Below are 17,098 nucleotides of genomic sequence, written 5' to 3' on the forward strand. Positions count from 1 at the left end.
CAGGCAAGGCGGATTAGTCTTATGTTTGTTTTCTTAACTTGTAAATGTGTCTTTTTGCTGGAAGGATTTTTACCTCTGTTTGCTGTAACTTTGAATCTAAGGCTGGGGGGATTCCCTCTAGTCTATATGAATCTGAGTACTCTGTAAAGCATTTTCCATCCTGATTTTACAGAGATAATTTTTACCTTTTCTTTCTTTAATTAAAAGCTTTCTTTTTAAGAACCTGATTGATTTTTCCTTGTTTTAAGATCCAAGGGATTGGGTCTGAACTCACCAGGGATTGGTGGGGGGGAAGGAGGAGGAATGGTTAATTCCTCCTTGTTTTAAGATCCAAGGAGTTTGGATTGGTGTGAAGCCTCTCAAGGCAACCCAGGAAGGGGAAAGTCTGGGGGGAAAAGGAGGGGGATGGTTAATTTCTCCTTGTTTTAAGACCCAAGGGGTTTGGGGCTGGATTCCCCAGGGAAGGTTTTGGGGGAACAGAAAGTGTGCCAGACACAGACTTCTGGCTGGTGGCAGCGTACCGGATTTAAGCTATTAATTAAGCTTAAAAGTGTTCATGCAGGTCCCCACTTTTTGTACCCTAAAATTCAAAGTGGGAGAAAAAACCTTGACAACATCCCTTTGGCAATGTGAAGGAGCCTTAAAATTTTTACACCTGTTTTATACTCCTGAGGGAACTCACAAAGACAATGGGAGCAATTCACTAAGCAGGCAGGCTGCTACATTCTGCCTACCGCCTCCCATGCCTCCCCATACCTCCCCATGCCTACCTCCTCAGAAACACCTTGAAGCCCTGCCCCTCCACGCTGAGCATGCTGCAATAGCAAGGGAGAGAGTCTCTCTTTCTCGCTTTCACTTTCTCACTTGCACAACTGCTCAGCCCCTCTCCCATCTCTCTTGGCAGTGATTTACGTCTCTACCAGCTGCTCCGGGCACTCAAGCTAACCTGTCTGTGCTGCCGGGGATGGGCACATGACAGTTCTTGCAGATTCCCTTTGCTTTCCCATCATAAGTAGTTTTTCAGCAGGGAAGCAAATCTGTAAGGGACATGGATTCTACACACACGCAGTGACAAAGAATTCCCTCAGGAGTAAAGTGTTCATACATGTCTCAGAAAACCTGAAACAGGACTCAGACATTCTCAGGTAAATTAAAAATTAGGTATTTTGCAACTACATTTAATTGTTACTTTTACTTTTAACGATTCATAATCTATTTAATCTAAACTATTCCCACCCTAAATAGGTAGCATATTCACCCCAGCCCAATATACAGGAATACAGCAAATGGCTTCAAGTATAATAAAACTTGCTATGGCAGAACTCTTAAGATCTTCTTATAATTTAGTTTTTATGAATTTGTCATGTATCAGGTATTTTTAAAGCTCCCTTATGATAGCCTATGTTTTAGTGTGCATATGTCATATCCATTATATTATTAAAACATAATGAGCCCAGTTCAGTGCTGATATATATATACTCCAAGTTTACCACTAAGTTGTCCCAGTTTATATGTTTAAAGAAAGTAACAAGCTCAGCTTCTAATATTTCTATCCTAGATGGACATCTAAATATGAAAATCTGGAACCTCTTGGTAATAATGTAATGGTAGTTACCTCCCATATTATTTATAGAAAACAATGGAAAATATATATGTTCTTTCATTGTTTTATTTCAATACAGTAACACTGATTAATGCAAAGAGAATAAATTTTATTTAAATCCATTTTTCAATCTTCTTTGCACCTAATGTCTTAGCACCATTGTTATTTTTTATACTTTTCAGGGCTTCTGAAGGGCAGCCTGACCTCATGAAGGGGTTAATTCATTCAGGTAGAAATTCTATATAGAGATAGCTTTGTCAGTTGATAGTCCACATACAGAGAAAAGATATTAAATAATTGCCTTGAATCTGTCTTGTCATCACATCCAAGTATACAAGCTACTGTATTAGTTATAGCTTACTTTTTCACTAATGATGGTTATTTTGTCTTGTACTCAAAATATTTCACACACAATTTAAGAACTCCTCAGGAAGCATCCCGTTAAGTATGTGCTATGGAGATGCATTAGCAATTCCACAGTTTGCCTAAAGAGTATGTGTGTTTGCCTAGGTTGCTATAAGTTTGATTGATTTTCTAAACCCATAGTGATGCATCAAAAAAGTTGGCTGTGCTTAAAATTTTTCATTTTCAGTTTTGCATAATATAATGTTAGTGGTGTTTAAATTAATGGCGCAGCACTAAATTGCATACATGAAAACAATAACCCTGCAGCAGAGACATTTTCTTCTCTTTAAAAATAATTTAAACAGCACTGATATTTGTCATTTTGCATCTAGAAGTCAGAACGAAAAATATTTTAATCTCCTGATGTAGCTTTTTTATGCAGCACATAAAGAGAAATGTTTATCATCACATAACCTGCTGTCTTTTATTATTCCTATGATATGAGATACTTTTTATTGATACAACCCTTCATTTGTGCAGTATATAGAGCAGTAGTAGTTTTAATCTGTACAATAAAACAAGCTTGTTGTTTTTACTAAGATTCTTTGAAGGAATAGGATGCCATTCATTTTTAAAGAATGCTTATAATGTAATAATTTCACTGGTACATTTCCTTTATGATCATTAATTTGAGCCAGGATATGGGTATTTTCAAGGGGACTTGATGTTCATTGGTCTTGCAGTGAATTTTTAAGCTATTTAGTCTTCATTAAAAATACCGTTTATTTCAATTTTGCTACATTAAGATTGTGCCTTTGAGAATTCCAGAGTATTTCATTTTTCAGTGGTAAAACTAACTAGATTATGACTGATACTGTGTAGAGAATATGCAGATCATTCTGTTAATTAAAATTCATTATTATTATCGTCTTACAAAAATGTTTCCAAAGCAATTTTTGTCATTTCCTTGAACATATTTTTAAACGATTGATACATGTCTTGTTAGTACCAGCATCACTAGAGCGATGCACAGGCCTGGTCTACACTACGCGTTTAAACCAATTTTAGCAGCGTTAAACTGATTTAACACTGTACCTATCCACACAATGAGGCCCTTTATATCAATATAAAGGGCTCTTTAAACCGATTTCTGTACTTCTCCCCAACGAGAGGAGTAGCGCTAAAATCAGTATTACCATATCGGATTAGGGTTAGTGTGGCCACAAATGGATGGTATTGGCCTCCAGGCGGTATCCCACAGTGCACCATTGTGACTGCTCTGGACAGCAATCCGAACTTGGATGCACTGGCCGAGTAAACAGGAAAAGCCTCGCGAACTTTTGAATTGCAATTCCTCTTTGCCCAGCGTGGAGCTCTGATCAGCACGGGTGGCAATGCAGTCCCAAATCCAAAAAGAGCTCCAGCATGGACCGTACAGGAGATACTGGATCTGATCGCTGTATGGGGAGACAAATCTGTTCTATCAGAGCTCCGTTACAGAAGACGGAACGCCAAAGCAATTTGAAAACAATCCCAGGCTATGATACAGGAGTCACACACAGTGCTGCGTGACAAAACGCGCGTAGAGCGCGAAAGCCACAAGAACAAATGGACCACGGGCAATGAGGAGAGGTACGGAACAGGGAAGACAGAGGACCAGCTATCCCCAATATGTCCCAGCAGTGTACCTCAAAAAGTATTATGCATGTTCCTTGGGTGGAGACTGGCTCTCACAAGCCTGAGGGTCGCGAAACCACTCATTGAGTACTGGAGTGGTCAGGGATATCCGTCAATGCTTACCGCCCTCCCGCCCCCGGAAATAAAAGGGAAAAAATTGTTTCTTGACTTTTGTCAATGTCACCTATGTCTACTGCATGCTGCTGGAGTTATTCGCGATGCTGCGCAGTGACGAGCAGTCTCCTCTTCCCTCTTCCTCCCGTGGCAGAGGTACAATTGACTGCTACCGTTCATCAATCAGCCTGTGAGTGGCCCATGGCTGGCACTCCGGTGAGGTTGGCCAGAGGGGGCGCCCTGGTAAATAAGAATAGACTACCCGAGTCATTCCAGTAGAAATGGTACAGAAAGCTGGTAACCGTCCTCGAATCATAGGCACTGCGGGCGATCGCATCAGACCCCTTCCTATTCACCATGTAAAAGAACAGATCTGTCTGCTAGGACTACTACATAGACAGCACGGGAACTGCTGAGAGAAGCTATCATCGCACAATCCGACAACCACCGAGACGGAAACCCAATAATAATAATGTCCTGCCTAGGATAGAAATCAGCAGCTAGGAGGCTGCTCCCCTCATATTAATCTCAGTAAACACGTCAATCAGTTCTCTAATCCTACATTCTTATAAACTTCATAGACCACCAAATGGGGGGACACGGCCACGTAGCCAGGAAGAAGAGTTTGGGGAAGCGAAGAAAGACCCGACGGAATTAGGCCGATATCTTGGCAGGCGGACACACAACCTAGAAATGGCAAACAGCTTACACGATCATTTCTGAAGGAGATCCTGACACGGAGCGCTTGTGCCTCATCTGGTTCGCTGATCCAGTGTTTTCTAGTACACTTGCCCCATATTCTAGGCCAAGACGACTCTATTTTTAGATACCGTAAAGGAGGGAGTGACTCAGGACGTCATTCCATTTTTGTCCTTTGCGCCTCCGGCCGACCTCAAGGTCCAGGGCACCCATGAAGCAGCCAGACAGTAATAGAACGACAGATCACCGCCATCTCAATTGCCCCATTTAACAATGCCGACAGCAGACCAGTCCCAGAACAATGATAATGTCTCTGCTATTATCAGAGCAAATGAAGTGCTGCTGTGTAGCGCTGCAAGTTATCGCCTCTGTCAGGGCAAATCCAGGACACATTACGTGACAGTAAAACAAAGCCGAACAGGTGTGGGGGGCACGGCTCCATGGTTGCCGTGCTATGGCAATCTGCCAAGGGCATCCAGGAAAAGGGCGCGAAATGAATGTCGCGGTTGCTTTTCCCGGAGGAAGGAATGACTGACGATATTTACCCAGAACCACCCGCGACAATGATTTTTGCCCCATCAGGCACTGGGATCTCAACCCAGAATTCTAAGCAGCGGGGGAGACTGTGGGAACTATGGGATAGCTACGGAATAGCTACCCACAATGCAATGCTTCAGAAATCCATGCTAGCCTCAGACCATGGATGTACACCACCGAATTAATGTGCTTAGTGTGACTGCGTGCACTCGACTTTATATAATCTGTTTTACAAAACTGATTTATGTAAAATCGGAATAATCCCGTAGTGTAGACGTACCCTTAGTCTATAGCCTCCTGGCTGGGGCAGACCATAATGAACAGTGTATAGTCTCTGGCCCTCAGGGTGGGGAAGATCAACAAATAGTCGATAGCCACAACCTCCTCACTAGGGCAAACAGTCTACAGACCTGAAGGCCTAAAGTGAGCATGCAGCCAATCTCCAACTATGGGGTTGGCAGTGAAGGGGGAAAGATAGGGGGACCCAAGCCCATCCAACTCCACCAGATCCCAGCCCAGGGCCCATCCAGTGGCATGTGGTCCCACCACTGAGTCAGCAGGGATCCTCCCAAAACATGCTGACTGCAACTTTAGCAATACAACCAGACTAAAGTCTGGTTTTCCTTGGGCTACTTCCTACCTGTACCTGTTCGTAGGACTTCATTGCTTATAGGCCCTCAGTCTCCTCTGAGTACTCAGCAGCTGGCAGTCCCACCAGCCCCTCAGGGTACTCAACTGGCAGCAGTCCCAGCAGCTCCTCAGAATACTCAACTGGTGGCAGTCCCAGGAGCTCTTCCAGGTAGTCAACTGGCAGATGTCCCAGCAGCTCCTCAGGGTCCTCCATAAAATTGGCAAAGATCCTGGGGGATTTTTTGTCTTCCTCTGCAACATCAGGCACAGGTCACTTGCAGGCTTAAACTAGTGTAAATGGTATATTCTCTGTAACTTGAAGTGTTTACATCATGATTTGAGGATTTCATTAACTCAGTCAGAGGTTATGGGTCTATTATAAGAGTGGATGGGTGATGTTCTGTGGCCTGCAATGTACCAGAGGTTAGACGATCATGATGGTCCCTTCTGGCCTTAAAGTCTATGAGTCTATGTGGATCATTATTTCATATTACAATTTTCTCATTATACTTAATCACAATTTTTCAAAAGGTATGACTACCAAAAAGAAATAGTTACAGATATTAAAGTCTTATCAGCCTGCTTTGAAGGCGCAGTGTACATAGCTGTTGTCTCTAGAAGGATTTATGGGTCCAGAACCCAGGGTTATGCAGTCCTGAGTAATGGACCCCTCCACAGCACCACATGATACAGCATCCAACAATTACTGGAGTTGCAGGCACCGCAGGATGTACCATCTGAAGAGACCAGAGTGATAGAGCCCTGCGATCATCTAATTGGTCCACACCAGTTCTTTAAATCAGAAAGTTGCCCCAGGGAACTGTCTGAGCAGTAGTAGAAACTCTGACTTCCTACTGCTACAGACGAGATCTTTTGCCCCATCTTGCTCCTGACTCCTGTCTTAAACCCCAGCCAAGCTTGACTTTGGTACCTGTATTCTTACTCAGCTTGGTATCTAGTCCTGACTCCTGCCTTTGACCCTGGCCCAGCTTGACCCTAGTATCCATCTCTTGACTTGGGTTGGTAACTTGTCTCAAATCCTGCCTTCAGTTCCAACCCAGCAGACATTACTGGCCTGGCCACCTACACCCCAGATATAACAGTCTCATACTTTATTAACATGAGCCAATGATCCATGTCAACTAAGTCTATATTTCAAAAGATACTGGGTTCAGTCCTGCATCAGTTATTAGCATACTGTTTATAATAATTGATACTGTGGTTTCATGCATTTGTTTCTGTGGAAATTATGTTTCCTTCTAAATTAGTGTCAAAAGGAAGAAATAGTTTCATTTAGTGTGTTCCGTTTCCTATAGTATTAAGTACAGATTTACATGTTAAGGCCATTGTAAGACCAAGTATTTAAGGCTGGAAATTTGAAGAAGCCTAAGGGAGTTGGGTGCCCAAATCCCATCAAGCTCTTTTAAAAATCCCAGCCTTAAATTTACTAGGCCAGATAAAGTCTCTATGTGGAAATGCCTGCATAGGGGCTGGGAAACTATGTGATGTTCTCTTCATGGACTTCCCTCTGAATCCATCCATGGTTTGTCCCCTTGTAGAAGAAACCGGGTCCAGCACACACACCCAATAAATCCTTTGACATCCTGTGGACCTTGGAGTCCAGTGGGGAGTATCCAGATGGAGGCCTTCTGTCTCCATGATTCTAATCTGAGCTGTGTCTTGCAAGTGCTCCAGCCATATACCAACATTAATGTAATGTTAAATAATCGTTCAGAAAAGGGCAACTGAAATGATTAGGGGTTTGGAGAGGGGCCCATATGAGGAAAGATTAAAAAGGATAGGACTCTTCAGCTTGGAAAAGAGGAGACTAAGGGGTGATATGATAGAGGTATATAAAATCATGAGTGATGTGGAGAATGTGGATGAGGAAAAGTTATTTACTTATTCCCATAATACAAGAACTAGGGGTCACCAAATGAAATTAATAGGCAGCAGGTTTAAAAGAAAGTTCTCATGCAGCGCCAGTCAACTTGTGGATCCTTACCTGAGCGAGTGTGAGTGTAGACGGTAGGTTCGTTCTCCTATTGTTCGGGTGGCTGGTGTGGGGGTGGTTGTGGCTGCGCGTATAACAGCATTTAAAAGGGAACTGAATAAAATTCGATGGGTGGTTAAGTCAAAATGGCTATTAGCCAGATGGATAAGGAATGGGTGTCCTAGCCTGTTTGTTGGAGATGGATGGCAGGAAAGAGATCACTTGATCATTGCCTGTTAGGTTCACTCCCTCTGGGGCACCTGGCATTGGCCACTGTTGGTAGACAGGATACTGGGCTAGATGGACCTTTGGTCTGACCTGTACGGCCATTCTTATTTTCTTATGTTAATCTTTAAGGCCATTGGCTACATTAATTTCCACATGGCATTTCCATTAGTTGCACCAGAGTGACAATGTGTACACTCCTCTCCCTCCCCTGCCCCCCCAACAATCTGTCACTCTTTCTTGCTGGCCTACTCCTTTCCCATACATGGCTCTTTGGACCTATGGAGAGCATGCCAGGAGAATGAGGGGGATGGTGCTATACAAGCAGTTGACCTCTTATCTCTTCTGCATGGGGCAGGGGAGATCAACATATTGGAAGGTCCTCTCTGCTGATTTTTCACTTTCTGGAGAGCAATGGTTTGAATGTTTCAAATGACCTTTACTGTTAATTTGACTCAAATATGACCCTTTCAAAATTGCATGTTGCACATTGGCAGTGAGATATTTTGTATGCAATTTTTCACTAAACTTGTAAAGGGTGTAGCTACGGCAAGATGAGCTATGCATGCATTGATGACAAACTTAGCTGCGCAGTGAAATACATACTGAAGATGTGCATGGGAAAAGGCAGAAACCCTCAGGCTCTATGAAGCTTGTCAGGACCCAGGAGTTATGAAGGGCTGCTGTATGATTTGCACAAAGTTTCATGGGAAAGAGATTCTGTCCTGTAGATCTCCTAAGATGCTTAGGATAGGGTGTTCTGATAGTGTCTGTCCAAAAAGTTCCTCATTAGGTAATTTAGATACCAATTTTTTTGTAGAATCAACATAGCTTCAAAAATCTGGAATTTAAATGCCTTAATTTTGTGGGTGGCTGTTTTTAATGTTAAAACAAACTAGGAAATTCCAGACAAAAACTATGTTGAGAACATTATGACCTATGCAATTAAACAGTCAAGGGAGGAAATGCCAAAATAACAACTGTACACTTTACTCTCCCTCTCCTTGTGTATAAATGTATGGTAATCTTTAATTACATGATTGCAAATTATTTCTCAAGCAGTATAACATATGATTTTTTTGTACTTTGAAATACAAATGTGTAACATCTTGTAATTTTCTTTTCTAATGCTGTTACTTTCTTTTCATAATGCAGCATAACTTCAGCAGCCTTATATCTAACCACCTAGCCTTATGTGTCCTGAGATGCTATTACATACCTGGCTACTACTACTTTTCTGCTTCCCCACTCTCACTTTAAACTACTACCATTTCAGCATCTGCCCCTGTCTTTTGTTTGTGTTTCCCCAAATTAGATTCTAGTGATGATGGAGTCTGGGAAATTGATCGCTGCCTTACATTTTTAAAGAAAGCAAAAACAGACTTCACTATCCACTGATTTATGCCAAAATGTTGTCAATTGTCATGCGTTGGTTTACAAGCATCACTGGGCTTGGAATTTAGTTGTAGGGTATTTGTTTTTATATTGGATTGTTTCACTTTAAGAAGATGTAGTGCAGAGTAGTGGGTTAATCAGATTAGACCAATAGTGGTTGCTGAGCACTTGCTCGTGGTCCATGGAGAGCTGTTCTCCTCCTTGTTTCCAGCTGCTGAATTGCATTAAAAGAATCTAAAAGTATATCAACTACTTTCCTGCTACTACGTTTATGAGTAAGTAATGGCTGTAGCTGCTACATGATTGTGAATGGGAGGGAAGGTGGACCACACTCACTGTAAGAGGAAGGGTTCATGACTTCTATTAAAATGTGGTCCATAGTATAAAGACATTTAGAGAGTATGAGATTATTATTAATGTATGTCCTCCATTCTGCGAACAACATGAGTCTCATCAGCCTGTTTTTCATTTTCTCACACATCTTCATACTGCCTTCCACAATGTCCCTTGCATGTGAAACGCTCACCTTGAGCTAATCTGTAATGCTGATACCCATTCCTTTAAATCTCTCCTCAAGACACAGTGCTGATAAGAAATCATCCAATAGCTAGACTGAGTGGAATAAAGATGAGATTAGCTGGCAATTTATCCACCTATAACCATAAGATTTGGGACTAAATACATACGTATGTATATGGAATACACATAGGATTGTATCATTTTTCTGTGTCACTTATCTTCAGAATCAGGATTGTTTCTTCATAGACATTTGTACAGTACCTGGTGCAGTGGGGCCATGTCCCTATTAGAGCTTCTCAGTACTCACATAAGAAAATATCTAGTAGTAATAGATGGCACGTGATGTTACATTGTGTCATGCTATCTTAAGAGAAAAGAAAAGGAGATCGTGGTTTTGGTACAGCTATTTGTGCACAGTGGATGGTTCTCTCACTTGAGAATTAAGGCTTTGTATTTTGGGCAGTAAAATAAGAAAGCACATCTCTGTTTATCTAAAATCCCCTGCTCATTCTCCCACCACAGAGCAGTACTGGATGTGTCTCCTTGGCAACAGCTGTTCCAGGAAAATGGTGGAGGATTACATAATGGTGTTGACAGTCTAAGGGGAAATTAAAGGAAAAATCACGATCTGTGGCTTTCTTTTTTTCAGAGGAAGGGTGCAAGAACCACATGTACAAAATCACATTATTTCCAACAGTGCATTAAAACTTAAAGTAACTTGAATATATCCCAAAACCAACTAAAATGTGTGAATTTGTGGAGGGAGAGGAGGGAAGAGACTCTGGCCACAGTGCAATGTTCTTTATTGCCTGAGAATGTTAAGAGCACACTCCACTTCTTTCACTGAAGAATTGGAGGCCTTAGGAAGAATTGGCAACTGCAGCAGGCACACTCTTTGGGCTTGTCTACACTAACCAGGGGATTGACAAGTGGCGATCGATGCATCAGCGGTTGATTTAGCGGGTCTTCCACAGATCACTCTCCCGTCGACTCCTGTACTCTACCAGATTGAGAAGAATAGGGGGAGTTGATGGGAGAACATCTCCCATCAACGTTGCATCTTGTGTGATAAGTAGGTCTAAGCTACATTGATTTGAGTTACGCTATTCATGGAACTCCAATTGCACAGCTTAGATCAAATTTCCCCCTGTAATATAGACAAGGCCTTTGTTTCCTTTGATGATTTGCATTCAGAGCATAATGTCCAACTTTCACAGAATAATATGGCTTTACATTCATATAATATTTTTCACATTTTGAGCACACACATTTTTACACTTGCAGCTCTGATAACTGTGTGTAGAATAAATACAGTGGTGTGCATAAATCAAGTAGTTAGAAATACCGTTTGATGTGCATATGTAAATCAGACATTCTGCATGTGAAAAATCCATATGATAACTTGCTTATGTTTAACTGTGGCTGCTGTGTTGCACATCCTTTGAGAATTTGGACCAGGATGACCAGACTCCTCCCCTCTCACTGCCCAGAGCTCTCCTTGGTCCCAGTTGGCAGGCAGCCCTGCTCCATCCTGGGAGGATCCCTTGGTAGGATCCTGCAGCCCCCGTCCCACTGCTTCTCTGCAGGATCCTGCAGCGACCTGCTTTTCTTCTCCTAATCCCATGGTATTCTCCAGTAGCTGTCCCCCTATCTGCAGTCTTCAGTGAGAGGGCTTCCCCAGAGCTCTTATCTTCATTAACTCCCTCTTCCTGCACCATGGGAGGTGTTAAGCCATTACTGTACTGCCAAATTTGGAGTAGGGGCCAGCTCTGTTGTGCCACAGCTTCCCTATGGCTGCTGCCTGTACAGGGCCAGCTCCAGCTTTTTTGCTGCACCAAGTAGCAAAGTTTAAAAAAAAACAAAAAAGATTGAGTTGCCACCGAAGACAAAGAGGAGGACTGAAGGACTCGCCGCAGAATTGCCACCAAAGACCCAGATGTGCCGCCCCAATAACGGATGGATTGCCACCCCTTTGTACTGGCCTCCCCAGGCACCTGCTTCCTTCGCTAGTGCCTGGAGCCAGCCCTGTGCCTGTAACACAGGCAACGTAATGGTTCTAATAGCCAAAGGGGAAAGCTGCATATGGCTCAGGCAAAATTCCAGAGCTGCCTGTGTCTTCTCAGCAAAACCAGCCCCAAACTGCAGTACCTGCAATATTACAGGCATTGGCAACACCACACCAGGCAGTCTGGTGAAGGAGAGGGAAACTGCAGAGAATTACAAGTGAGGAAAAGTAATATGGAAGTATTATAGTTATTTCACAGAGGGCTAACCTGGAGCACAGAGAAAGTGTGTGACTTCTCCAGGGCCTGACAACGAGTAAGTGGCAGAACCAAGAATAAAACCCTCGAGTCCTAACTCCTACTCCTTTTACTATGACATATTGTACTCCCGGCTTAGCTCTATAAGTGAGCTCTTTTGTATTTCTTGGTAAAAATTGATGTGAGACGTTCACTGTAAGAAATAGGAATGTTACCTCCACTTCAGTGTATAATGCTCATTTAAGAATGGTTTCATGCTTCTGAGTAATAAATATATCTGAATATTTCACGTTAGTGAAAAGTTAATCAAAGAATTCAAGTAATTGAGAACAGAAAAATGGCTCATTATAAGCCTTAGAAAAGTACTCATAAAAAACAAAACTGAAGTTCATTTGACATTATCACTTTTAATTAGAAAGAAGAATGTTTCACAAATTTCCTAGGCTAGGTAATAGGAATGGCTTTAATTGTTGTCATTCATTTTTTCCCCCTGTTGCAGCTCCCCGACAGCGGTATAATGGATTACTATGAAAAATACAAGCATAGAATGAATGAGCTGGAAGCATTTAATATGGTAAAATCAAAGGATTAAAAACATTACCTTGTATATATGTGCTAGTCTAGAATAGAGCCCTGTCAAATTTTATGTGTGGTGGACCAGCTTATATTGTGATATATACTGTCTACAGAAAAACACTTCACTTCGAGGATATCCGATTCCAGAGCTATATCAGGTGTCTGTAAAATAATAAAGAGAACACATGGAAGGTTCTATTTCAAGGGGGATTATGACTGTGAAGAAAGAAATGTCAGACTCCTTTTGAAACCAGATTGGTCTCCATGAAGTTATTTCACAAAAAAAAGTCTTCTAAAAATTATTTCCCTCTTCAAAAGCTTTCTGCCACTTATAGTATGATTTGCATATTAGATTATGCCTCGGAGCCAGCCAAGTAAAATACTTGCCCTGCTTATAACATTCCATGGACTTTTGATCTTTAGTAGATTTTTCTGAAAATGTCAGATAGGGAAGAACTGGCAAGGTGGCACTTGTAAAGGTTTTTCCTCAAGAAAATGATTCACCTTCCTAAAAGTGTTTCTGGGGGGCAGAGCTGTCGTTTTAGTAGTATGTTGGCTTCCTTTCCTAAAGCCGTGATTGTGTCTAATGTTTCTTTCAGTTGAAAGTTGTTCTGGCTTCCTGTATAGAAGTTTTATTACTTCTGGATCGTCTTTGCTACCTCAAAGAGAAGGTGTGTTTACTTTATATTTTGTTACCTTAAGTCTGTTTATTTTAACCAAATTATATACTGAGTACCAAAGAGCCCCTGTTGCAGACTTGCTATTCTCATCATAGTTGCAAAAATGTAAGTATTCATTCCATCTTTGTCTAAACATATGCCCAGCAGATGTTTTTTTTATTATTATTTTAAGCAAAGCTGCAACAGTAAAGTTTATGTTCTTTTAATTGTATGGTAATTACTAGTCAGACGACAGTAAAAAAAAAATTTTAAAACCCTTACAAATCTTATTCCATACCAAGTATTAGTATATTAATCATTAAAATTAACACTGGAAGTACTAAACAAACATTGTCCTGTGTATACTAAAGCTTTCAACTAACGATACTATAAGGACTGATCTGCTGCCCACTGATCTCAATGGCAGTTTTTCTGTGGACTTCAGTGGACTTTGGATCATGTCCAAAATGCATGTGGATTATTTTTATACTTACTTAGTTAATATATGTAGTGGGAGGGGGAAAGTGGGTTTTTTTTTCAGTTATCTAATCAATTGAGTTGCACCTGAGTAACATACAGCCCATCTAAACTGGCCAAATATAGACCTGGTGGAACTACACAGGCTTCCATTGAATTACACCACTAAGTCTCAGCTTGTCTTAATTAACTCAGAAGTAATGATCATACTTATGCTGTTCCAATAACATATTTTCCATCCAAAGGTAATTTGTTAGAAGGTTATGGTGGTGTCTTTGAAGCTTCTACTGTGGGCTATAGTCAAAATAAAGTTTTGTGACCTTTTCATATTAAGCCCATTTGTGTGAGCAGCTCTTTTTTCCACTATAACTTTTCATTTTAATAGCTCCATTTTATCATAAGGAAAGTTTTGTTTTATTCTCTTTAACAGTACACCTGGAGCAAATGAGTTGTAATAAATGTTTGGTTTTGTTCTAACTGGTATTTTTACAGAGAGAGGCGTTTCTGAAATATCTAATGATGTATTTTCCCAAATGCCAACTAGCTATAAATCATAAAGAGATCTGTATATTTCCAAAACTGGGAGATCAGACCTTCTGCAGATAGCACTGATTTACCTTCTTTAAATTTAATGTACCCAAAGATTTAATTTTGTACTGGTTACTTCTGAAGGAATTCTGCGCCACTGCATGCGTGCAGAATTCATGTTCCCTGTAGATTTCTTTGCTTCCCCACAGAAAATGATACGGAAGCAAAGGGAAGATACAAGAGCAGTCACGCACTTCTCCCTAGCACTACAAGCATGTCAGTTCCAGTGCCCAGAGCAGCCAGTGGAGAGATAAATCGCCCTGGGGCTGGGGATGGCCATGGGAATAGTTTGGGGGGGCATTGTGGAGTCATGTTCCACTACTCCCCCTATTTCTGTGAGCACAGAGCTGCTGAGTGAGGGAGTGTGCCATTTGGCTTCCTGACATCTGAATCCCCATGCTTGGATCCTGCTGGGCTGAGCCTGCCTGCCCACACCTGGTACACCTGTTGCAGAGGGAAGGACCCCAGAGTGTTTCAGGGTCAGCGTCAGGTGCAACCTCACCACCAAGTACCTGGCTCAGGGGAGAGGGTGCTACAGTGTGATCTTCTACCTCCATGCAGCCAGTGGCGTGTTCTCCCCACTGCCATGCAGGAACCTCCACATTTATTTATTGATGAATAAAATTTGCTGAATTTTAAAATTGCTGAATTTTAAAATTTGCTGAATTATGTATATATTTGGTGCATACTTTTTAATTTTTTGGTGCAGAATTCCCTCAGGAGTAACTGGTTGACTCACAAATTGTATTTTTTTAGACAAGGTGAAATAGAAATTATGGAAACTATACAAAGTGTCAGGGCCATATCCAAGACAATTTACTCATGTGAGAAATCTCATTAACTTCAATGGAACTATTTGAATGAGTAAAGTTAGTAGGGTTTTGTCTTTAATTTCACTGCTTGTAATTCATAAAAGAAGACATCTGTATAGTGAGTGGTAGACTCACATGACAATATGTACGAAATAATTTAAAGACTTTAAACCACAGACTGTTTTACTTTTCATAAGCATTATTTTGTGAGTTCACAACTGTTTCATGTATTGCAGAAAAGTTAGAGTTTTCTTTTTTTGCAGTTTTGTATTTAAAAATATGGACCCATTCCCATATCTTTGCTTTTAAGTCAAATGCATTTTTATGTGCTTTAATCATATATCATTTTACAGGACAACATTGCCTGGTCTGGACTGGTGAAGTTATTTGATCCTGTGAAATCCCCCAGATGTTATGCAGTTGTTGCTCTGAAGAAATAGAAGTGTGTTCAAGTTGAAGCAAATTGCTAGATAGTTCACAACTCTAGGTCTGATACTGTTGTTACCTTTGACACCCACGTTTATTTTGTTATTATTTTAAGTTATTATCTAAGTACTCCAATGATATGTTATGTAACCGTCTTGTTTTTACTTGAAAAATAAGGCATTTAATAAGTGTGAATCATGAGAAATATATCTGAAGTAAAATTGAACTCATTTTATATTTCAACATGTCCTGGTCTAATTTATTAAAGTAATGATAATCATCTGATTTTCCCAGAAAAAAATCAGAGGCCCATATTGTGTGATTATTTTTAAAGCAGAACTCTACTGATGGTAATAGCTTAAAAACTGTTGGAATAGTATAGTTCAGACTTATGAGGAAATGCCCATTTTCTTATAATCATAGAACTGGAAGGGACCTCGAGAGGTCTTTTAGTCTAGTCCCCTGCACTCATTGCAGGACTAAGTATTATCTAGACCATCCCTGATAGGTACTTGTCTAACCTGTTTTTAAAAATCTCCAATGATGGAGATTCCACAACCTCCTTGGTCAGTTTATTCCAGTGCTTAACCACCGTGACAGGAAGTTTTTCCTAATGTCCAACCTAAATCACCCTTACTGCAGTTTAAGCCCATTGCTTCCTGTCCTATCCTCAGAGCTTAAAGAGAACAATTTTTCTCCCTCCTCCTTGTAACAGCCTTTTATGTACTTGAAGACTGTTACATGTCCCCTCTCAGTCTTCTCTTCTTCAGACTAAACAAACCCAGTTTTTTCAATCTTCCCTCATAAGTCATGTTCTTCAGACCTTTAATCATTTTTGTTGCTCTTCTGGACTCTCTCCAATTTGTCCACATCTTTCCTGAAATGTGGAGCCCAAAACGGGACACAATACTCCAGTTGAGGCCTAAACAGCACAGAGTACAGTGGAAGAATCACTTCTCATATCTTGCTTACAACAGTCTTGCTAATACATCCCAGAATGATGTTTACTTTTTTTTCAATGGTATTACACTATTGGGTCATTTAGCTTGTGATCCGCTATGACCTCCAGATCCCTTTCTGCAGTACTCCTTCCTAGGCAGTCATTTCCCATTTTGTAGTTGTGCAACTGGTTCCTTGTAAGAGAGGTACTTTGTATTTGTCATCCTTATTGAATTTCATCCTATTTACTTCAGACCATTTTTCTGGTTTGTTAGGATCATTTTGAATTTTAATCCTATCCTCCAAAGCACTTGCAGCCCCTCCCAGCTTGGTATCATCCACAAACTTTATAACTCTTTGTGCCATTACCTAAATCATTGATGAAGATATTGAACAGAACCAGACCCAGAACTGATCCCTGTGGGACCCCACTTGACATACCCTTCAGCTTGACTGTGAACCACTGATAACTACTCTCTGGGAACAGTTTTCCAACCAGCTATGTACCCACTCTATAGTAGCTTCATCTAGGTTTTATTTCCCTAGTTTACTTATGAGGTCATACGAGACAATATCAAAAGCCTTACGAAGTGAAGATACCACATCTACCACTTCCTCCTCCA

At 41.0% G+C, this 17,098-nt stretch overlaps 1 protein-coding gene across 2 annotated transcripts in view; it reads left to right on the forward strand.

Annotated features, from left to right (window-relative positions):
• Window positions 1-15,731, forward strand: part of METTL25 (methyltransferase like 25) — a 122,309-nt gene extending 106,578 nt beyond the window's left edge. For both annotated transcript variants that reach the window (XM_032777500.2, XM_032777501.2), the window contains 3 exons: window positions 12,498-12,572; window positions 13,174-13,245; window positions 15,464-15,731. In XM_032777500.2, the coding sequence (XP_032633391.1) occupies window positions 12,498-12,572; window positions 13,174-13,245; window positions 15,464-15,550 (234 nt within the window). In that variant the 3' untranslated portion in view covers window positions 15,551-15,731. The remainder of the gene's footprint in view (window positions 1-12,497; window positions 12,573-13,173; window positions 13,246-15,463) is intronic.
• Window positions 15,732-17,098: the final 1,367 nt, after the last annotated feature.

The sequence above is a fragment of the Chelonoidis abingdonii genome, chromosome 1 (assembly GCF_003597395.2).
Source record: "Chelonoidis abingdonii isolate Lonesome George chromosome 1, CheloAbing_2.0, whole genome shotgun sequence".
NCBI lineage: Eukaryota > Metazoa > Chordata > Testudines > Testudinidae > Chelonoidis > Chelonoidis abingdonii.